Source organism: Sphaerodactylus townsendi, linkage group LG05, assembly GCF_021028975.2.
Source record: "Sphaerodactylus townsendi isolate TG3544 linkage group LG05, MPM_Stown_v2.3, whole genome shotgun sequence".
Taxonomy (NCBI): domain Eukaryota; kingdom Metazoa; phylum Chordata; class Lepidosauria; order Squamata; family Sphaerodactylidae; genus Sphaerodactylus; species Sphaerodactylus townsendi.
In genome coordinates, this window is record NC_059429.1 from 94,979,358 (window position 1) to 95,002,827 (window position 23,470).

Below are 23,470 nucleotides of genomic sequence, written 5' to 3' on the forward strand. Positions count from 1 at the left end.
GCCAGGAAAAGCGACCGCATCCCTCTCCAGTGGGAGAGGCAGCGCCAAGCAGGGCGGCTCCCACCCGGCTGATTCTTCCAGCCAAAAAAGCGTAGCGCAAACTGGCTAGCTGACCATGGCGGGTTACGCTGTAGCCCAATGTACCCTGGTGTCCCGGGTCAGGGGCTCTAATGTAACTGCACCACAACTTAGGAGGAGTCCGCGGAGAGGCTACAGGAGGGCGGTAAATATAATTAAAGAGAATTAAAATCTAGATGTGCTGACTTTCTTAAGGGAGCTCTACAACAGGAAAGAGCTGTTATGAGGGAGGAAATGGTTGAGCTTTACAGAGCTCAAGTGACCCCTTGTCCAACAAGCCCCCCTTCCAGCTCCATAGGATCTCTTTCTAATGGTAATCAGAGACAATAAGAGAGCTGGTCCTTCTTGGCAAACCAAAGCAGCCCTTAAAAGGCCAAGATTAATTCCTGAACCCTCTGGGAGTTCTTCAGATTCACCAGAGCCACCCAGCAGAGGAGGAAGGGGAGGTTTTATCAGACCAGGAGGATGCAGAGGATATATGAAGGTTGCTGCGCCGTCCACTCGCCTTTTCCAGTCGGATGATTATCAATGCTTATTGTCAAAAGCTGTTGCTGCCTTACACCTGGGGGAAGCACCAAAGTGGGGAGGGCTCCCTCGAAGCGTATGGGCCACATCTCTCCACAAGGGGGGATGGGGAATTTTTTCGCTAAACCCTAATGCCAAGAAAGGTTTTCCTTTTCCGGAGATATTCACGAGACACAAGTTATTAACCAATGGAAAAAACCAGCAGCCAACAAGTGGTACCCCAATTTCTTACGCGGGTGCTATGGTTTACCTGCATATGCTAACAATATTTTACAAGAGTCCACATTATGGATGGCTCCGTGGCTAACTGCAGAGCTCAGGAACCCTAGTATCCAAGGATGGCAGAGGGACAGATTAAAGATTTTCAAGACAGAAGGTCAGAGCAATTTTGCCAAGAGAACTCAAGAAGCAGCAGCTATGACCATCAGAGCTTCTGCTGCCTGCCTCCACATTGTTTTCAGAGCATCCATCGTTTGGGCAAGGAAGGTACTGGAACTTCTACCCCCTACGGAGAGTTGTGCCATGGAGGGAGTTAGCAGAATGCTAAAAGCTGTGAAAGCTTAATGCTGCTGATACTACCTTGGATTCAGTCACTTTTTCGGCCCGTTGTATGGCTACTGCAGTTGCTTCTCGTGGAACTATTATGGCTGAGAATGTGGCAAACTTGATTGGAGGTCCAAATCTATGGTTTTGGAGTGCGCTTTTCAGGGCGAGAAGCTGGCCGAGGAAGACCTTAAAGAATTCTTAGACCAGACCCCAAGGGAGAGGCCTAGAAGCATCTGCCAAAGCCTTTTAGGTGCCGCCGACAGAAAACAATCCTCCAACTCCAGCTTTTCGTCCACAATGGGGATCCCTGAGTCAATTCAAAAGAGACAGCTTTCAGCGTCCTTACTGGAACCAAAATTAGAGCAACAGCCCAAGAAAGACTTCCAGCATAAAGAAGAACACAGGACCGAGCGTTACAATCAAGACAATCGCCAATCCAAAGCATGACGTCAAGCACTATGCAGTGGGAGGAAGACTCCTAAAGTTTTGCCAAGCGTGGCAAACCTCCCGCCCTGAGCGCTGTGATCTCTGGAAATAGTAAAATACGATTCACGTAATAGAAATTCCTCTCTCTTCCTCTGCCAGGAACATGATGTCTCCCGGTATCCAAGCTTTAGAAAAAAGATTTAAAGAAACTGAAAGCTATTTCTCATTTCCTAGAAATAGAGGCGATAGAACCTGTACCAGTAGAACAGAGGGAGCAGGGAGTTTACTCTATCCTCTTTCTGATTGCCCAAGAAAAAATGGGGAGTGGCGTCCAATTTTAGACCTAAATCTACGTCCAATCAATTTGTCAAACTGAGCTGTTTCAGAATGGGGAGACCCTAAAGCTCCATACGCGGACTCTCTCCAACCCAACGAGTTCCTCACCTCAATCGATCTGTCCGAAGCTTACTTACATGTTCCCCATATTCGAGAGCCATCGAAAATTCCTCCCGGTTTGGTGTGGCAGGAAAAGATCATTTCCAATTCCGGGCTCTCCCGTTTGGGCTCTGCACTGCCCCAAGGGTGTTCACCAAACTACTCATCAATCTATTAGTCCTACTCCAGGAAAGAAACATCAGGTTTATCCCTATCTCGGCGACATACTGATCCGGTCAAGTTCACCGGGATCCAAGCACTAACAGGCGTTCAGGAGACCATACTATACCTAGAAAAACACGGCTTCATAGTTAACAGGGAAAAGAAGCTCGCCAAACCGCTACAGAAACTGGAACTTATCTGGGTTTCATAATAGGCCCCAGTCATGCAAGATTCTAGTCCCACTTCAAAAATAACTTGATCCTGAGGGAAAAAATACATGAGATTCTGACCAAGAACAAATGCTCGATTCTCAATCGTGCCAGTTTGATAGGCTTACTGATAGCCTACTCAGGGAAAGCCCATTCAGTGGGGACGATTCAGGTCCAGACCACTCCAGAGATTTTTACTACCTTTTTTCGGGAAATTATCTCCAACAAAGTGCATCGATTAGTTGTCGACCCAAGACCCGGTCAAGATCAGTCTCCTATGGTGAACAAAGAAAGTCCAGCCTAAACATGGGAAGAAGTTTTTTGGATACCACTCCACCAAACAGATGTTTTCGAATGTAAGCCTTCAGAGCTGGGAGGGCGACGCTAGAGGGCATTCCAGTTCAAGGCACTGCCCAGTGAAGGCGGCTTCCCGTCTTCAAGTCAATGTATTGGAACTACGAGCAATTCGTCTTGCTTACTCAAATGTTTTTTCAACACTTGTTGGTAGGAGCCGCGTTCTTGTACGGACGGACAACACAGCAGCCAAATGGTACCTGAACAGACGGGGGGGGCTCCGGGTAGGCAGACCTACAGAGGGAAGTACTCTACTGTTCCAATGAATAGGAACCCACATATCCTCCATCCGGGCTTGAACATATCCAGGGCAATCTAAACATCCAGGCAGATTGGTTGAGCAGGCGAGATGCATACACTGGGAGAATGCTTCACCTGAAGGAGGAGATTTTGCATTGTATCGGTCGAGGATTGGGAGTTCCAGTTACTGGATCTCTTTGCCTCCAATCTGAACCAGACAACTTCCCAGATTCATCTGCGGTTTCACCACCCGGAGGCGGAAAACCGCGGATGCCCTTATCCTTCAGATGGCCTCCCGGAATTCTTTATGCCTTTCCTCCTTTTCCCATGATCCCCAGACTCCTCACGGAAGATCCAGGAGGAACAATGGGCGGTAATTCTTGTGGCACCCTGGTGGCCCCAGGCGTATGGTTCACCAACGTTTTACAGATGTCAGTACTGAAACCCTTACACTCTCCGGCTTCACCCAAGACATGCTCAGTCAGGATCCCATTTTTCACGCAGATTAGCGGTTGAACTTGACCGCCTGGAGATTGAAAGGCGACAATTAGTGTCTAGAAGGTTATTCCACAGCCGTGTTAAACACTATCCTAGCTTCAAGAAGGCCTTCCACCAAGAGAATCTATAACACCACATTGAAAGCTTTTGTCAGATGGTGTTGGCGGAAAAAGGTCCATACAGAACCCAAGATCAGTGACATCTTAGCCTTCCTACAGGAGAGCTTGGAATCCTGGTCTTAGAGCCAATGCCCTTCGCAGACAGGTGTAGCACTGACATCAGTACTTCCTAGACTGGAAGGTTTTGTTCCTACTTCTCACCCACCCATTGTCAGGTTCCTCAGGGGAGCCTCATTGAAAGATGAACCAGTCAACCACCATTTTCCAGCGTGGAGGTTACACACTGTCTTACATGCACTTACTACATCTCCCTTTGAGGCCATCGGCGGATGGACATTCCGTTACAACACCCTCCAGAATGAAAGGTAGTCTTTTTAGTACCATCACTTCTGCCAGAAGGGTTTTCTGGGCTGGCAGCACTTTCAATCAAGCCCCCACTATGTGTATTCCACACAGGATAAGGTGGTCCTGCGTCACGGACCCTGGATTCCATTCCCAAAGTTAATTCCACATTCCATGGTAGACAGGAGATATTGCCCACCTACTTTTTGCCCAGATCCAGGCTTTCAGGAGACATATTGGCATAAGCTTGGCGTCAGGAGAGCCTTGAAGGCCTTTCTGATTAGGACCCAAGAGTTCAGGCAGCTCAGAGTCCTTGTTTGTTTCGATAGCTAACCATAATAGAGGTCAAAAACTTTCCTCTCCGCCCATTGGTAAGTAATGTCAGAGAGAGATGTATAGCCGAGGAGCATATAGAGTACAAGAAAATGGCAATCCCAGTTGGGATTACGGCTCATTCTTAATCCGTAATGCTTCTGCCAACGCGGCCTTTAACAATAGCGTGCCCGTGGCGCTTTTGAAATATGTAGAGACGGCGACATGGTCTTCTACTCTTTTCCCGCGTTAGTTGGAGCATTATGGGCTGAGATAATGTCTGCAGTGCGGCCGATGCAGACTACTGACGCGGAGTGCTACAGCACATCATAGGAGAGGATTTCGACCCCACCCTTTAAAGTACTGTGACACTGCTAGGGGAGGTCACCCAGATGTCCTCTTGCTCAATGGGAGAAAATAACAGTGATGCCACCTGTGAAGGAGACTTCTCCATTGAGCAATTGAGGACATCCGCCCACCCAAAGGGACTCACATCCTCTCCGATTTTTTCATACCATTGTAAGTTTCTTTCTCTTGCTGTAGAGAATTTTATCTCTCAGGGATCAACCCTCCATTTTTTACTGATAATTTTTTTAGGTGTTATCGTTCTCTAGTTTGTCGTAGTTTTTTCCTGGACTAGTTAACTCCTACTCTGTTATGGGAGGCCGTTTGCCCGGGAATTTCTTTATCTACAAGTTTGTTCTTCAGTCGTGTACTTCTTTTTGGAGAGACCAGAACTGGAGAGCGAGAGAGAGAAGGCGGACCTACAGAAGGCGGAGGAGCCTGGGAGAAATTTTGATTAACCCCTGCCTTCCTGAATGGAGATCAACAGAACCCAGATGTCCTCAATTGCTCAATGGAGAAGTCTCCTTCACAGGTAAGACCAATGTTATCTCCCCGCTATTGTTTAACATCTATATGCGACCACTTGCTCAGTTGGTGTGGAACTTTGGGCTGATCTGTCACCAGTACGCTGATGACACTCAGCTCATTCTGTTGATGGAGGGGGGGGGCAGATGCTGCCCCTGCAGCTCTACAACATTGTTTGGAGGTGGTTGCTGGATGGTTGCAACAGAGCAGGTTAAAACTGAATCCATCGAAGACGGAGATCCTTTGGCTGGGCCGCCAGGGGGAGGTGGGAGATTTTCAGCCTCCGGAGTGGGAGGGGGCTATATTGGCACCAGCCTCCTCCGTCCGCAGCCTGGGGGTCCACCTGGATTCGTCTCTTTCAATGGAGACCCAGGTGGCCCCTCTTCGAGGTTTTACGTTTTTTTCACCTTCGACAGGCCCGGCGGTTGGCCCCCTTCCTCTCCCAGGCAGACCTCGCCACTGTGATCCATGCAACTGTCACCTCTAGGTTATATTATTGTAACTCGCTCTACGCGGGTCTTCCCTTACGTCTGATCCGGAAGTTGAAACTGGTACAACATGCAGCGGCGCGTGTGCTCACAGGTGGTGCCTTTAGAGAACACATTCAACCTGTGTTATGTCACTTGCATTGGCTCCCGGTTGAGTTCTGAATCATTCATAAGGTGTGGGTACTCACCTTTAAGGCCTTACGCAGCCTGGGACCTTCGTACCTTTGGGACCGTCTCACCCCATATGTCCCTCTGCTGCCTCTGCGTTTAGCAGAGGCCAACTTGCTGGTGGTCCCTAGCCCCTCGATGATGCGGTTGGCCTCTACCCAGGCCAGGGCCTTTACAGCCCTGGCCCCTGCCTGGTGGAACACTTTACCACCAGCTATCCAGGCCCTGCGGGATCTTGGAGAGTTCCACAGGGCCTATAAGACCGAACTGTTCCACCAGGCATTTGGAGGGGCCGACCACTGATGTGCGCCCTCCTCATCCCCTTGTTTACGCTCTGGGCCCTTAATCTCTATGGGGCCCTCAGCTCTTCAGGTCTGTTTTTCCAGGGTGGGTTTATCACGTTTTATGAAGTTTTTGCCGGATGCCGCTGTAATTTTATTTAATTCGCTGTTTAAATTGGGGTTTTAATGTTATTGTTGTTATTATTGTGTTGTTCACCGCCCAGAGCCCTTCGGGGGAGGGGCGGTATATAAAATTGATTATTAAATAAATAAATAAATAAATAAATATATAAATATATGTAAATGGCTTGCTATATGTAACAGAACTTTCCTTTCCTCTTTCCCTTGATCCTTATGGCTTGTAACATGCATAGATAAAGTAGGCTGACCCTGACACAATACTCCCAGGGGAAGGCAGGAAGTGTTTGTGCCCTATGGAGATAAACATGACAGGTGGCTGTATCTCCCCCTATCTCTGACCTTGGGGTGCCTAAGCCTCAGACTTTCACACTTTCTTTGGGAAAATGGGAGGGGGGAATTCTGAAGGAATAAATGGGTTATCAAAAGCCAGATCTGGCAGAACTGGCTTTCTCAAACTGGGTACTTTGCTGCCTTCCAATAAGCACCTCTGATCAACAAATCCAGAGTCCATTTATTGACTTAAGGTCCAAGACCTAACATAAGTAAAGTGCTAGAGAAGAAAACTGCCAGGTTGGCTGCAAGGGGTCACCTCTGTCAGAATGTATGGTGGAAAAATCTGTTGTGATAAAGAAAGATCCACACAACTACAGAAGTTGAGTCCCTTTTGTGATGCTGAAGCCATGCCAACAACACCTCCTGCCATGAGAAGGTCTGAATCAGCCCATCAAAAAAGAGCAGAATGGTGTGTGGGCTTCAATTAATTACAGTAGTGTGTTTAGTAATTTTCTTTGCATAGAACTGATTTTTTAAAATGCAGTCTTCTTTATCACTTAAAGAAGAGGAAGAGTTTGGATTTATATCCCCACTTTCTCTCCTGTAGGAGACTCAAAGGGCCTTGCAATCTCCTTTCTCTTCCCCCCTCACAACAAACACCCTGTGAGGTAGGTGGGGCTGAGAGAGCTCCTAAAAGCTGTGACTAGCCCAAGGTCACCCAGCTGGAGTGTGTGGGAGTGCACAGGCTAATCTGAACTCCCCAGATAAACCTCCACAGTTCAAGCGGTAGAGCAGGGAATCAAACCCAGTTCCTCCAGATTAGAATGCACCTGCTCTTAACCACTATGCCACTGCTGTGGATCATATTGACTTGGATAAATGGGGAAATTTGACAGAACTTGGCTTTTAGTGTTCTTCACAAGTTGAACAGAAAGAGAAACGGAAATTAGCATATAGAAGGGAAGAACTTGGTTTCTTTATTTGCTCCTTGATGTTCTTATTCCTTTACTTCCAGAGTAGGTTTCTTAGCAGTTAGTGTCATGCTTGTTGCAACCCCAAATATTCTTTTTATGTCTGACTGCTTTTGTGGTCTATCTGATATCAATACTAGATTAGTAAAATTTTGTTTAAGCGAGAGTTTAAAATGAGTGCCTCTTATTTCATAGTTTACGCAGGTTCTTAACTGATACTGTCTGCAATATTCTGAGCATTGCATTGTCACTTTTAATAAACCAGCCCACAAGCAGATGGGTAGAAACACTTAAGGCCTTTTCACACACTTAGAGTGTTGGCATCTTGTTTCTCAAGAAAATAAAGGTTTTTAATTAATGAAAATATCAGTTAAATATATTAGACCTACATATATTGCCTCATTTTTACATCCTGAAGTTCATATGATTGTGTTTTCTAATTATGACCTTTTCAAAGTAGCTGTTTTTATACAGCATTTAAGCCTTTTCTGTCAACTGTTGTGACAATGTGCTTAGTAAACCAGGATTCCCAGAAAACTTTACAGTTATTTCTTTCCCTTTCTCCCCTAGGTACTACAAGAGCTCCACGAGATGGGGAGGTTCCTGGGGTAGACTATAATTTCATTCCAGTTGAGCAATTTAAGGCATTAGAAGAAAGTGGAGCCCTGCTAGAAAGTGGAACATATGATGGTACGCTTAAAAAATTATATCAACCCACCAGCTAATCTTCAAGAGGAGCATTGTCCTGTCAATGCAATAATACTGTATTTATGCTTTAATCTTTCCTACTGAGTCCTACTTTTTAATATGCTCTTTGTTAATATTCACACATTTCACATTACAAAGGTATATTATCTGGATAATTAACAACGTAAATTCACAAATTTTCAAGAGAAAAGTTGGCTGAGATTCTAGTTTTTAAGAGGATGGCATGTATATAATAAAATATATCTATCGTGGAGTATATCTATCATGTGGAATCTAGTGTTATCTACTAGACAGACTTTTAACAGGCAAGTCCCATTTCAAAATGAAAAAAAAATCATTCTGGATTTTTCAAGCTAAGTTCTAGCTTTAAAGTATGCTCAAAGCAGCAGGCTACAGCTTCCCCGAAGCCATGTGGACATGGTGAAGGAAATTTTTAAAAACCACATGGATATGAATTGCAAAAATGTGAGCTTACACTATAGGGCAGTGATGGCGAACCTTTTCGAGACTGAGTGCCCAAACTGCAACCCAAAGCTCACTTATTTATCGCAAAGTGCCAACATGGCAATTTAACCTGAATACTGAGGGTTTAGTTTAGAAAAAATGGTTGGCTCCAAAGTGCACATTACTTGGGAGTAAGCTTGGTGGTAGTCAGTGGCTTTGCTTTGAAGCAACTGTGCAATGCTTTGAATGGGTGAATCACGACCCTAGGAGGGTTTCCTCAGAAGTAAGCCCCATTGCCAGCAACCAAGCTTATTCCCAGGTAAAGGATCGCACTTTAGTTCTTCCCATGAAAATCGGTGGGGTTTAACAGCGCTTAACAGGGTTACGTACACTGCTTCCCCAAAACTAGGTCTAAGGTTTAATGCTAATAATCTCCCTGAAATAATTACACTATTATCACACTGGGGGCCTGGTGGGGAAAAAGGGAGGGGCGCGGGGGAGAAGGAAGTAAAACTTTCGCTTTCCGAAACCCAATGGCCCCACCACCACAAAATAGAAGTAAAAAGGCAGCCAAGGAAGGCAATCCTAAGCAAGAATTCTGTTCGAGGGGTGGGATAACTTCAGGAAAGCTAAATTTGTGGAGCAGCCATCTGATTTCCTTCACATGTCATCATAGCACTTGACTTCCCACAAAAATGCAACAGGAACAGAAAAATAAAAGCATGGAGAATATTTTGAAATGGACCTCTCTGTCCCACATTTGCCTCTGTCAGAATAGCCCTAATTCTGACAAGAGGGGGAAGGGATGCTCATGGTAGTAAGGGATGCTCCTCTCCCTTTCCTGACAGTTGGTTGGGGCCTGGTTTAGCTCAGTTCTTTATCAGTGTGAAATGTCTTTTATCTTTTGTACTTTTGCTTTGATCCTGTGGGAACGGGATTGGCATCTCAAGCCTAAGGACCTTGCAAGATCTCTCTAATTATGTATTTTAATTGTGCTTTTATGTAAATTGCTGTTTTGTGTTTCTGTCCAAAACTAAAATTGTTCATAACTTTAGCCTGTCAAAAAATAGATTGCTCTATGTTATTTTATTATGATGTGCTGTATGAAAAACAGAACAGATCTTGATTTTCACTGTTCTCCATTATTCTTACAAATCTGTTCTGTATGTCTCATTTGGGGACATTAGTGAATGAAAATTAAAATAACAAACCATTCATTTGTTAGAAGCTATACGTAAGGCAACTGCTCTAGCGTTATATGCTTCATTCTGATGTGCAACAGCATCAGAAATCTATTTTGTGCTGGGAAATTATAGTAATTGAGGAAGTCTGGTGATTTCTTGCAAAGTGGTGTATGTTACCTAATTATTAATGTATTCAAGATAAATGTATAGAGTGTCAAAGATAGGGACAGTGCAAGGACATAGTTTACCTGTAGTTTTGAGGAGCTTGTTGGGAGCGGAGGCACAGACTTCAGCTAGTGTTGTAGGTATATGGTTGCTATGCCCATCTGGGAAAGATCATATCTATACAATCTAATTTACAAACTTGCACAGATGTGTTTACAATCCTTGAATGGAATTCAAGGATTGTAAACTATATCACTACTGTTACATCTAATTGGATAAATGCAGCCAGATCCCAATGTGGCTATGTTTGCAAATAATCATATAGAATATGTGAGTTATGTACCATCAAGTTGCTTCCTACTTATGGTGGTCTTATGAATGAATGATCTCCAGAACATCCTAACATTGATCCTTTCTGTGCAACCTTTTGAAGACAGGGACGTCTTTGAAAAAGCATCTGCTGATTTCTTTTGTCCAGACAGCCCAGACAAATAAAGTGCTAGAGGAGACAGCGAGTTTTTCTCTCCCCCTGCTTTCTGCTGCTTGAATCTTCCATGTTGCCCACCATTTACTGAAGGTTTCCACAGAAGTTTCCTCTGCTTGCATTGCGCCTGCCTGCCTGCCTTGCGTGTAAAGTACATGCATGAAGTTAGTTTTCCCTGGCAATCTTGGGAACATGTCATTTTTCCTTTAAAAAAATAAGATTTCTTTAAAGCTACAGAGATTCAAAATCTGTGTGTATTGGCTATTCTCCTATCAAGTTGGTGTAGCTTCAAAGGTATCTCATTGAAAGGGGGGGGGATGACATGTTCCCAAGATCGCCAGGAAAAACTAACTTTATTAATGTACTTTATATTCAGGAGAAGCAAGCAGATGAAACCTCCATGGGAAACCTTCAGCAAATGATGAGTGGCAGGGAGAATCGCTGAAGTGGCTGCAAATTGCAGACATGAGCTGCACAGAAAACAAAAGTGGAAGCTTTAAAGTCAGGCAGAAAAAATAAAATGGGCTGCTCTCCACACAACATGGGGGTAGCATACTTTATTTATTTATTTGTTCCACTTGATATACTGCTCACCCCCCGGAGGGCTCTGGGGTCATCTTGGGGGGAAAAGTCATCTTGAGGGGGAAAAATTGCTAGTTTAGCGTTTTCAAAAAACAAAGGTTGAGCTGAAATAACACATCCTGAAGGTGTCTTTGGGAAAAGCTGTTCGGAGTTTCTTCCCAAGATGATTCTGTTAATACCCTCAGGATGTTTTATTTGTGCTGTGCAGAAAGGGCCATTAACAGCTTTGTTCAGGGCTTTCAAACTGAAGACTGTGGCTTCCTTGATTGAGTTAATTTATCTCATGTTGGGTCTTGCTCTTTTTCTTCTGCCTTCAACTTTTCCTAGCATTATTGTCTTAGCCTCTTAAGTTGTTTTAGCTTCTAGAGAGAATTCAGACTTGATTTGATCTAGAACCCACTTATTTGTCTTTTTGGCAGTTCATGGATTGGAAATTGCTAGTGTTTTCCAGACAGCTTTAATGTTCAAGTTTCATTTCCCTTTGTTACAGGGTTTTCCCCCTTGTTTTCACACAGCTTCATTTGCAATCCCTTGGTATCCTGAATTTTCAGTGTTTTTCCCTCCTGCTTTTCCTGAAACCTGGGGAAAATCAGTTTTAGAAAGAGCAGGAAAAAATGTTGAAAAACTGAGACAGCAAAAGATTGCTAATAAAGCTGTGTAAAAATTTTATGGGAAAACAGATAACATTAAGACTGTATGGAAATAGGTAAAATTAAGGCTGTCTGGTTAATGCCATTGACTGCTGCACTGGCAAAAAAGACCTCAGCCTCCCATCCTTGCGTATTTGAAAGCGGACAGAGCCCTGTTTTAAACTCAGGAAAATATTACCGCAGTACACTGTTGCCTGAGTATGCCAAACAGTAAATATATGAAATGTAGCTCTTACACATATTTTCTTTTTGAAAATTGTGTAAATATGTCTAAAAATTAAAAACCAATATGTCTGAAAGTATTAGTACCAGAAATTAAAATAGCTACATTTTCTTTGCTTTTAAGCTTTATTTATAAGCAGTTTTCACAACAGTATAAAGGTAAGGCATCATTTTAACATTTCAGATAAGTAAGACCTGAATTCATAGTCTTCCCTCTAGATAAAAATGCTTAGTTGTTGAGACAAGATTCCTTGACCACTTGCTTGCAAATCATATTAATTCAACATGAATTATCCAAGCCTTAGGCTAACTCTACAGTTCAAATGTGTCAATTGGACTGGAGAAAGTACCTCAGTTTTTCAGAATATAGAATGATAAAGTATATTTCCAAAATTCTTGCTCATATTATTATTTCTAATTATTATGCACATTTTTTCTCTTTTTCTCATATATGCATGGATGTATACAAGGTAATTTCTATGGTACTCCCAAACCTCCGGCTGAGCCCAGTCCATTTCAGCCTGATCCAGTGGACCAAGTGCTTTTTGATAATGATTTTGACCCAGAATCTCAAAGGAAAAGAACCACATCAGTCAGCAAGATGGAGAAAATGGATAGCTCCCTTCCTGAAGAAGAAGAGGAAGAAGAAAAGGAAGCAGTTAATGGTGGTGGAGGCACAGGTCAGCACACTTAAGTACTTATTCCATTATAAACAGTGCAGTTGAGAAGAAGGCTCTTTACCTGTAGTCTGTCTCTTTTCTGTTTCCTTTTTGTAGGCTGCTGTGTTCTTAGTTGATGATAATTTATGCTCCCCTCCTCCCATTTAGGAATATAGTCATAGCTCTGGAAATATTTATTCCCAGTTGCCATTCCCTCTGGATCAGTTTAGCCTCCCCCTTGCTTTTCTCTAAAGGATTGACTAATCTCTCTTAAAATTTATATTCCCCCCCCCCACCCCACCCCGCTCTGCTCTGCTGCAGCTTGTTTCTCCATAATCCAATTTGTACCCATTGTTCTTTATTCTTCTTAGCTCACTCCTTGGCTTGCTCTTTAAAAAAATGGAGTGCTAGTTGTCTTCCCTTAAGCCACTTTAGTGGCTTCTATTTGACAGTTAACAGTCTTCTGTCTTCCATGGGAAGGATAGACCCTTCTCTAACTGAGGATGCATAATTTTTAAAAAAATGAAACAGAGATAAAATCCTCTTCTGAGCTGGAAACATCAATTATCCTTTGGCCATCTCCTTGCGGCCAATGCCAGTAGTGAGCCACAAATAATATAAGGCACACCAGGGACGTAGGTATAGATTTTTTTATGGGGGGGGGTTGGGGGCGGGGTCATGCCCCCACCTGCCCCTGGCGGTGTAGCCATGCCTCCCAAAGCCCCACCCCTCGCCTCAGTACCTATAAAAGCAGCTCTCCTGTGGCCGGGGATGGCAGGCTCCCCTGCCCCACCCTCCCCTGCCCCATACCAACTGGGCTTCCAGCTGGCAGCCCCTTCTGCCCGCTCCTCCGGGCAGAGGCGTAGCTAGGGAAAATGGACCCTGATGCAAAATCTGAGTTTTGCATGCACCCCCCTGGGCAGCCACTGTGATGCTGGAATCCACCCCAAACAGCATCACTTTCAATGGTTAAACTAGAGAGCCCAAATTCTCCTTTTAAATCCACCTTAAAGGGAGAATCTGGGGTCCCCAGTTAAAACAACATTGAAAGTGATGCTGTTTTGGGGTGGATTCTCCCCCACCCTAAAACAACATCACTTTCAATGTTTAAACTGCGGACTTCAGATTCTCCCTTTAAATCCATGCCAAAGGGGGTGGGTTTAAAAGGAGAATCTGGGAAAATTTGGGGTTTGCCTGCTGTCAGTGGTGCAGTTGTCAAGCTAGCAGCACCAAACTTTCAGAGTATCTTTAGGAGACTCTCCTAATGATACCACTCAGGTTTGGTGAAGTTTGGTTCAGGGGTTTCAAAGTTATGGACTCCCAAAGGTGTAGCCACCATCTTCTATTAGCTCCCATTGGAAACAATGGGGGATGGAGGCACCCCCTGTGGGAGTCCATAGCTTTGGACCCCCTGAACTAAACTTCACAAAACCTGGGTAGAATCATCAGGAGAGTCTCCCAAAAAATCCCTGAAATGTTGGTGCTGCTAGCTCAGGGGTAGGGAACCTGCGGCTCTCCAGATGTTCAGGAACTACAATTCCCATCAGCCTCTGTCAGCATGGCCAATTGGCCATGCTGACAGAGGCTGATGGGAATGTGCTCAGTTCCTGAGCACCTCCTGAGGCCTGCAGGTCTACCCCTGTGCTAGCTTAAAAAAACTGTGCCCCCTGCAGACCCAAAAACAAAAAACACACTAAAAATACAAAAAAACCCCACAAACGGGGGGCGGAGCTTGTCTCTTTTTACTCTTAAAGTACCAGGAATGCTGGCCTGCACCATCTTTATAATCAGCAGTAAAAATAAGACCTTGATGTTTCATAATCCATAGTAGGTCTATCAAGGCAGATGAGGGAATTGGGTTCCCCCCACCATAGAGCTGTCTCCCTGCATCTGGAGTACAAGGCTGGAACTTCCAGCCTTTGGTAGGACAAGTCTAAGAGATGTGCTCCTTCCCCCATACATAATTGTGTTGCTGCTGCTTGCTGCAGTCCAACATGAGCTGTGTCAGTGCTGTTTTGCCTCCTTCTTCTCCCCACAGGGAAAGCACAGAATGAGGGTACTTGACATGCCCGTTGATTGTAATTTGTACTAGCAGAATCCAAGGTTGCCTGCTTCATAGGTGGCTGGGTCACATGACTCTTTCTGTTCCCTGAATGTGTGCCAGCTGGAGATGTAGAATATCTGGACGTTTTTTCTGGAAAAAAGCACATTTCGGGGGAAAATTAAAATACGTGTAATTTTTAAAATATCTAATGCTTTTAAAGCATAATATTCCTTGTAACTTTGCATATAAAATTATAATATAAAATTAAAATATTCTTGAAATGTAGAAGTGTACATTTTTGGAAACAGGTTTCCAGAAACGGAAATGTAAATATCCTTGGTACTACAGAATGAGAGCCACAAACTTTTGCTAACTTTTGCTGCATACAAATCTTAGTTTCTACCATCTAAAAGATAGAAAAAAAATAGAAAGAATTAAAAGTAAGCTGAGAATCCAATTTTGTGAAATGTAAATGAAAGAGGAATGCACTGCTACTTGGGAGAGCTTAACTTTTCTTTTTGCAGCCGCTGAAGGACTAGCAGTTAATTTGGATTTCAAGTTAAATTTTTAAATATTGAAAACACTGAGCTTTTATGTTGTGTGTCTGCTGTGTGATACCATGGAATTATTTTCTAATGCTTGTAGATGATTATTGGAAAAAATCTTCATACTGTATGTTTTAAGGAGCAACTCTTGTCTTGAAAAACATTTAATTCGGTCCAAAGGATAAAATATTTAATTGAGCTCTTTTAAATGATCCCCAAATTTCCAGTTTTTCTGCTGGATTTTTTTAAAAAATTAATCCTTAGGGGTCTTGTGATCATCTCTAGAGCAACTGCAAGCAGGGTGTGGAAAATGGTTTTGCTTTTCAAATCTTCCTTGTTACCACTTGTATGTAGCACCATGATTTTTTGTAGGCTCAGCTACTTAAAAACAAAACATCTTCTAGATGTTGTAACTTTTATTAGCATTAGAAATTATGCCTATTTATGCCTTCAATTGAATAATTTGTTAAGAATATGTATATTGCAAACATATTTAAATAAGATCATGTTTAATTTACTAGGAATAACACATGAACAGTGGGATACTCAGTTGTGGACCTTTTGTCTGGGTGTAAGTCTCTGCCTAACTCAACCCCCACCCCAAGTCTCTGGAGCCAAGATACTTATCTGGTCCGTGGCCATCAGAAGGCAAGAGGGAGCCATGGGGCAAAGAAGGGGCAACACCCAGTCCAGTACTAGTATTGCTGGAGTGGGGGCTGGCCATCCAGGAGCCCAGGCAGTGGTGTCAAGCCTAGCAACTCAGCGGCTCAGTGGAAAAGAGCCGAAGTCAATGAGCTCCAGCGACAAGTTGGGCTGATGTTGCTAGCTGCTTACAAAGAAAGAAGATCCACTGAGGCAGCAGCTGAAGAGATCTTTCTCTTCACTCAGCAGTACCAGGGAAGAAGCTGCTTGCTTAAAGCAGCCTGAAAAATCCCTGAGAGCTGGCCAGCAGCTGATTAATGAGGGCTTGAGGAAATAAGCTCAGCTGGGCTAGACCAGTTAATGGGAAGGGGCTGATTGGCTCCTCAAGGATGAAGGAGGTGGGACAAAATCAGAAGGGATAAATAAAAGGAGGGCTCCATGAGCAGGCTGTGGAGAAAGGACAATGCCAGGCAGTGAGGTGGAGTGCTGTTCCAGGAGAAGAGAGGAAGGACTGTGGCACATGCCGGGCAGCCAATTAACCATCAATTGGTGGTCTAACTAGTGCAGAAAACATTATCACCACTTTTATTAAGCATTTATCATAGGATTACAAAAACCAAACAGTCTATAGAAACATTAAAATAACATTGCCAGTAGCATTATTTAGGAACATGTACAAACCTTTTGTGTTTCTTTAACACACCTAGCAAGTATATGGCTGCTTGTTGTGTCATACAGAATTTATGTCTGCTAAAAGATATACCATGAACTGCTGGTCTGACAGGCTCTGAGTGCTAGACAGCAGAGGTCTGATAAAAACATTCTTCAGCCTCAAACAAAACTTACAGTGCAGTAACACATTCATTTAAGTTTCAGGTGGAACTTTCTCTTGTCCATCATATGGGTATTTTCCACTTTCCCTTCCTCCAGACTGCAACCATTTCTGACACTGAGAAAGGTTTATTCAGATTGTGAGAACCATGTGAAATAGTAGTCATGTGAATTGAGGGGCTACATTGAAAAGGGAGGAGGGAGCAAAATCAATCCATCTGTTTCTTCCCAGGGTTGGAAAGGGGTGCTGGGGAAGGGGAAAGCTGAGACGATCCATGATCTTTGTGCAAGTAGATTACTGCTCCCATCCAATATTTTTAAAATATGCAGTTCTAGAAAATGTAGGATCAGAGTGTTGCATATATCATTTTTTAAATTCAGCTTCATAGACTAGAGCACCCACAGCACAAATGGGTATATGGGCACATAAAGGTTTCCCTCAATAGTTTATTAATTTGCCACTAGGTGAAGCATGGATTTCAGTTTATTCACAGTGTTGCCTGAAGCTTCCATTTTGTTCCCTTTATAATAATCTTTTGATATGTTGGGTACTTTTGAGCAAAAAACAATATGTTCTGTAATTGGTTGTGCCAGTATTATTCAGCACAAGGACATTCAGTTAAATGGACTGCATAGATAATCATCCTATATTTATTTTTTCAGCCAAGGCATAACTCAGCCTGCTCTATGGCAAGTGAAATATATCATTACTAATTTATTTAAAGTACAAAACAGCAAGGTAATATGGTATAAAATACAGAAGAAAGAATCTTTTACTTGGCCTGTCCTTATAACGAGGACAAGAAGGCTCCTCCTTGCTTGCAAAGTAGCATGGAAAAATAATAGACTGATGATTCTCCTTCAACAATTGCAGAAAACAAAGAAAGACATTTAGATTCCTCTGACTGGATGAAACCAGTACCTAGTTACAATCAAACAAGCAGTTCCATGGATTTCAGAAACTATTTATCAAGGGAAGAAAATCTAGAGCCTCTGCCTAAAAACTGGGAAATGGCCTACACAGACACAGGGATGATCTATTTTATTGAGTAAGTAGACAACATTTGTGTTCAGTTTTGGAGTACAGATATTTGAATATGTTAGGCTTATTATCTTTTGTTTATACATATGTTACCGAATGTTAGTAAGTGCTATGATATTGTCTTTAATTAAAACTCAATACAATTTGGTAATCCTTTATTATAAATGTGAATTATTCTGAATCTTTAAAAAGATAAATGTTTGAAATCAAGCTGACTAGAAACTGTTTCCTTCAACAATACATTGACTAGAAACTGTTTATAGATCTGTTATGAAGGGAGCCAGAAGGGACATGTGTAAGTTTCATTTGGTCTGTTTGTTCTCTGCTGATCTTACACATACACCCACACAGTTCCAGAGTCACTGGATTCATCATGCGCTGAATGTTGAGGAGTTACTAATATTGTATGACAGCAGTAACCTAGGTTTACCTCACTCCAAACAAACCTGCTGTTTTGTAATGTATAAACTGTGACATACCTCCAAAACCAGGCTTTTCATGAACTTATGCTTCACAATTGGAAAGAAAGGGTGTGTATGCCTATTGCTGTGATGCAGTGTGGGAAGGATTGTAAAGAGTTGGGATGGAATCTCTAATTAGCTATCAAACTTAAACTTTGAACTGGTACAATCACAAGCTTACGGTAATCTACATTACAAGGTTGTTATGAAGATGAAATGAGGGACAGAAAACATATTTACAGTTCTTTGTTCCTTGGAAGAAAGGGAGAAAGTTTAAATAATATAATATAATAAATAATATAACATAATATAAAACACTTCTAAAAACATTTTTCTATTTTGATCATATTCATCATTACCAGTACCCATGGTGATAGTTTTCAAGCAAATATAAATTAGGCTTGCCAATTTTCAGGTGGTGTCTGGAAGTCTCTTGAGATTACAGCTGAAATCAGATTCTACTTTGGGGGGTAGGAAGAAGTTGGGGGGTTACCAGGCTATGATGAACCCTCCACCAGTGGGGCAGCAAGACTCATGAAGTGAACCCTGCTCCCCCATGGGTGCAGCGTTCGCTATCGAAACATTCAATTTCTTTCCAGCCAACAAAGCAGCATACCCAAGGCCCCCATAAGTGCTCCTGCCTCCCTCTACCCCCAACATCTATACCTCCCAGCACTCCCCTGCCTTCCCTCTGCCCCCCCCCCAGCAATGCTGAACCGAGAGACGGCCCGGTGTCCCCCCTCCCCCTCCCTCCAAAGCAACACTGGACTACTCTCCCTGCAAAGCAAGCTTCATTTTCCCACCCTCTCACCACCCCTATCCATCCCTTCCAACCTTCTTCCATCCCTACCCACACCTTCTAACCCTCCCCCACCCCTACCCACACTTTCGAATCCTTCCCGCACCCAAGCCTCACCTTCCCACCCTCCCCACTCCTACTTACACCTTTCAACCCTCCCACCACTCCAAGCCTTCCCTTTCAACCCTTCCCCCACCCCAACCCTCAACTTGCCACCTTCCCCCATCAGAACCCTTACCTTTCCAACCTCCCCCAAACAAAGTTATTCCATTCCCTCCTACCCCAGTCCACCCCGCCAAGCCTCACCTTTCTGTCCTCCCTACACCCCAAGCCACACCTCTTCAAACTCTCCACCCCCAATACATAGACCCAGAACTAGGTAAGTGGCATGCGTCACGCTGGAAGTAGGGGGGGGGGTGTTGCAGCTGCGGCCCCTTAAAAGCCCATTGCAAGGGATATGCTTTCTCTTCTACCCTTTCCCAGGGCTCATTGCATCTCCCCCGCAATGGACTTTGCTGGTAGTTTAGTATAAGCAACATTGATGTTTTTAGAATCTGCTCTTGCTTCAGGCCCTTCAGTTTATAACTGCCTCTCTGTAATGGAAGAGCAGGGACGTAGGTATAGATTTTTTATGGGGGGGTGTCGGGGTGGGGCCACACCCCCACCCATCCCTAGGGCATGGCCACACCTCCCCAAGCCCCGCCCCTGGCCTAGCACTTATAAAAGCAACTCTCCGAGGTCGGAGATAGCAGACTGCCCTGCCCTGCCCTCCCCTGCCCCTCCCCTCTGGGCAGAGGCATAGAGGGAAAATGGAGCCTGGTGCTGTGATGCTGGAATCCACCCCCAAACAGCATCACTTTCAATGGCGTTTAAACTAGAGAGCCCAAATTCTCCTTTTAAATCCACCTTAAAGGGAGAATCTGGGGCCCCTAGTTAAAGAACATTGAAAGTGATGCTGTTTTGGGGTGGATTATCCCCCACCCTGAAACAGCATCCCTTTCAATGTGGCATAGTGGTTAAGAGCAGGTGCATTCTAATCTGGAGAGAACCCGGGTTTCCCTGCTTCTGCCACTACAGACACTGTGAGATTTATCTGGGGGAATTCAGATTACAGCCTGTTCGCTGCTCCACACATGCCAGCTGGCTGACCTTGGGCTATTCACAGCTTCTCAGAGCTCTCTCAGCCCCACCCACCTCACAGGGTGTTTGTTGTGAGGGAGCAAGGGAAAGGAGATTGTAAGCCCCTTTGAGTATCCTACAGGAGGGAAAGGGAGGATATAAATCCAAACTCTTCTTCTTCTTCTAAACTGAGGACCTCAGATTCTCCCTTTAAATCCATGCTGAAGAGGGTGGATTTAAAACGAGAATCTGGGGAAATTTGGGGGGTGCCTGCTGTCAGGGGTGCAATTGTTAAGCTAGAAGCACCAAACTTTCAGGGTGTCTTTAGGAGTCTCTCCTAATGATACCACCCAGGTTTGGTGAAGTTTGGTTCAGGGGATCCAAAGTTATGGACCCTCAAAGGTGTAGCCCCCATCTTCTATTAGCTCCCATTGGAAACAATGGAGGATGGGGATACCCCCTTTGCGAGTCCATAACTTTGGACCCCCTGAACCAAACCTCACCAAACCCGGGTAGTATCATCAGGAGAGTCCCCCAAGCAATCCCTGAAAGTTTGGTGCTGCTAGTCCAAACAATGCCCCCCCTGCAGGCCAAAAACCGAAAAAGCACTAAAATGCTTTAAAAACCCACAAACGGGTGGGCGGAGCTTTGGACATGAATGGGGGAGTTCAAACCCGAGAACCCCCCCTTACCTACGTGCATGTGGAAGAGGTTACATGTTCAGGGTATCAGTTTCTCATCCAATCAGCACATGGCTTAAGAAGAGGATACGTGCAAAATTATGTCACACAAAGCCTTGAAATATCATACCATGGGGAAAGGATTCCTATGGTGCTATGGTTGCAAATTATAGAGGCCCCCCTTTTGAGTTAAGTAATTGTTTAACTGGATACTTTGTGTTTCCCAGTCATAACACCAAAACCACCACCTGGCTGGATCCTCGTCTTTGTAAAAAAGCAAAAGCTCCTGAAGACTGTGAAGATGGAGGTAAGGAGCTCTGGGTTTTACATACAATTCAATCTTCTTGTTGTGGAAGGCAATGGTGAAAGGTCTGTGGATTTTAAGGCTCTGGGTTGCATCTGTCTGCATAATTGGATATCAGTTTTATATTTGGCAGATAAAACTGAAAGACAGTGTAGTTACTACAGTTGAAACACACCGAGAGCGCACTGGTTTTGATAGTCAGCCTTCTACTTCGTGGATTAGAATAAACCTTAACAAAATTTTCTGTAGTTTGATATTATGAAAACATGCAGAAATAATCCAGGCACAATAAAAGGAAAATAAAGCCTTAGTACCTCCTATTTCAGCATTTCATTGAAGGTAATGGGAGAACAAGTAAATCAAATGCTTCACAACCTTTGGCAGCGTCAGAAGGAAATGGTGGTATAGAGTGGTAAGGCAATAGCTGTGTTCATCACCTTTGGTGACATACAAGTGGAGTATCTTCTAAGATAAAAGGACATATAAACCTTCCTGTGGTAGAATAGACTGATGGTGACTTGGTGCCACTATATATGACCATGTACAAACAATAATAAGTGATTTCCATTTTCTTTCATCTTTTTCATCAAGTCTTGGAAGAGTGTGATTATGTTCAATAGATATTTTTGCTGCATGTTGTTCAAACAAATTTTGCATTGTCTGAGTTCTACTACTCTAATGAATAATTTTTTCCTTTAAAATGTTGATAGGAGTCAGTTTACTCCAGACTGTACCACCTGGACACCCCTTTATGTACAAACAAATTTTGGTTAGCCCCATGTGCTACAGGTTATGAAATCTATGTGTCAAATTTGCCTCAAGGAGAACATATAAATACCCTTGGATGTGGTGGATTTCTTTCTCCCCTTGCTACACTGATTATGGCTTCTCACCACCGTCTCATGCTTTTCCCTTTGCCTCCCCACCCCCTCCTCCCAGTTGTTATGGCTACCTTCCATAGTTTTTGTTTAGCATTTTGCGCTACTGGGTGCCTAAATTCAGGCATCTAACTTTTGTGACAACTAGGAAGTACAGGCATCAATAAATAATCACAATTTTACCTCAGTGTTTTGAGATTAAACAATTTGGGACAAAGTTTTAGCAGTGTTTTATAATATGTTTAAATTTCACACTAGACACCTTTTAAAGTCTAAAACAATGGCCACACATTATTAATTGAGATTGTATGGGGATAGTCCAGTTCATTCAAACAGAGTGTAAATTATCTTAATTGGAAAGGGAAAAGACACTATCACTTTAGTGCTCTTCTGGAATATGATCTAATTATATAGTTAGTTTACTCATCCTCTGTTGTACTTCAAGCATGGCTAATCAAAACCAGAGTTCAAAGACTAAGACCTTAAACAAAATATAAATCAATCCCACATAATTTTTCGATTCCACAATCTGCTTCATACAGATGTTTTGGAAAATCAAATAAGTCAGCTAAAGCATATAAACAGTTTTAGAAAAATGCTTCTCTTCATGTAATAGAAGGGGTTATTTTTATATTACATTTTGTTTCACTGTGGCTTAGTTACAGGATTTTGATCCCCTTCTCTAAGCAAATTTAATTAATGAAGCATCTAATTTAAAAATATTTCCTATGTAAGTAGTAGACATATAATAGATGACCTATAATGTGTTCACTCATGGAATTGCATGAGATTTTTCTCAGTAGTTTGTATTAAAGTGGCCAACTGTTTATTCATTTTTCATTACAGAACTTCCGTATGGTTGGGAAAAAATAGAAGACCCGCAATATGGAACATACTATGTTGAGTAAGTTAATAGTTGTTGCTGTGTGATCATTAATCATGTGGCATGCTATATAGATAATTATACTTCTGCTTAAAGAATTACAAGTTATAAAGCAAGCTAATGGGGACTTTATTAATATACCTTACAGTGGAATAAAGTAACATCTGCATAGATACATTGGTGTACCAATGAACACAATTTAGTATTAAGTAGATCTCCTTAGCTTTCTGCCAACAACAGAGCATCTTAATTCCCTCTTATAAACAGCTGTTTTTGAGTTCTTTAAGTATTGTGTAGGACTAGCTAGTTAGACAGAAGTCCCATTTACCCGATTTATTTACTGAAGATTGTACATATGGTGTGGAAATACATTCTTTTTTATAACAACTTCACTTCAACCAAACACCACTTCTGAAATACTACTAAAGTACTTTGCTTCTTGTGGTTGCATGCTTTGTTCAGTAGTTGAGGTTTTCACATCAAATAACTGTGATTAGCCCAAGATCACCCAGCAGGCTTCATGTGGAGGAGTGGGGAATCAAACTCATTTCTCCAGTTTAGAGTCCACTGCTTTTAATCACTGCACTACGCTGGCTCTCCTGGCTTTTTTTTACATCCTGTCCAGTGGGGAGCCAGAGCAGCTCTCCTCTCCTCCATTTTATCCCCACAGTAACCCTGTGAGAAAGGTTAGGCAGAAAGAGTGTGA

The 23,470-nt window shown here is 43.1% G+C and overlaps 1 protein-coding gene across 7 annotated transcripts in view; it reads left to right on the top strand.

The window, feature by feature from the left end:
* Positions 1-23,470, top strand: part of MAGI3 (membrane associated guanylate kinase, WW and PDZ domain containing 3) — a 204,678-nt gene that overhangs the window by 93,414 nt on the left and 87,794 nt on the right. For all 7 annotated transcript variants that reach the window (XM_048498947.1, XM_048498949.1, XM_048498948.1 and 4 more), the window contains exons 3-7: positions 8,009-8,128; positions 12,348-12,557; positions 17,473-17,647; positions 20,927-21,006; positions 22,728-22,785. In XM_048498947.1, the coding sequence (XP_048354904.1) occupies positions 8,009-8,128; positions 12,348-12,557; positions 17,473-17,647; positions 20,927-21,006; positions 22,728-22,785 (643 nt within the window). The remainder of the gene's footprint in view (positions 1-8,008; positions 8,129-12,347; positions 12,558-17,472; positions 17,648-20,926; positions 21,007-22,727; positions 22,786-23,470) is intronic.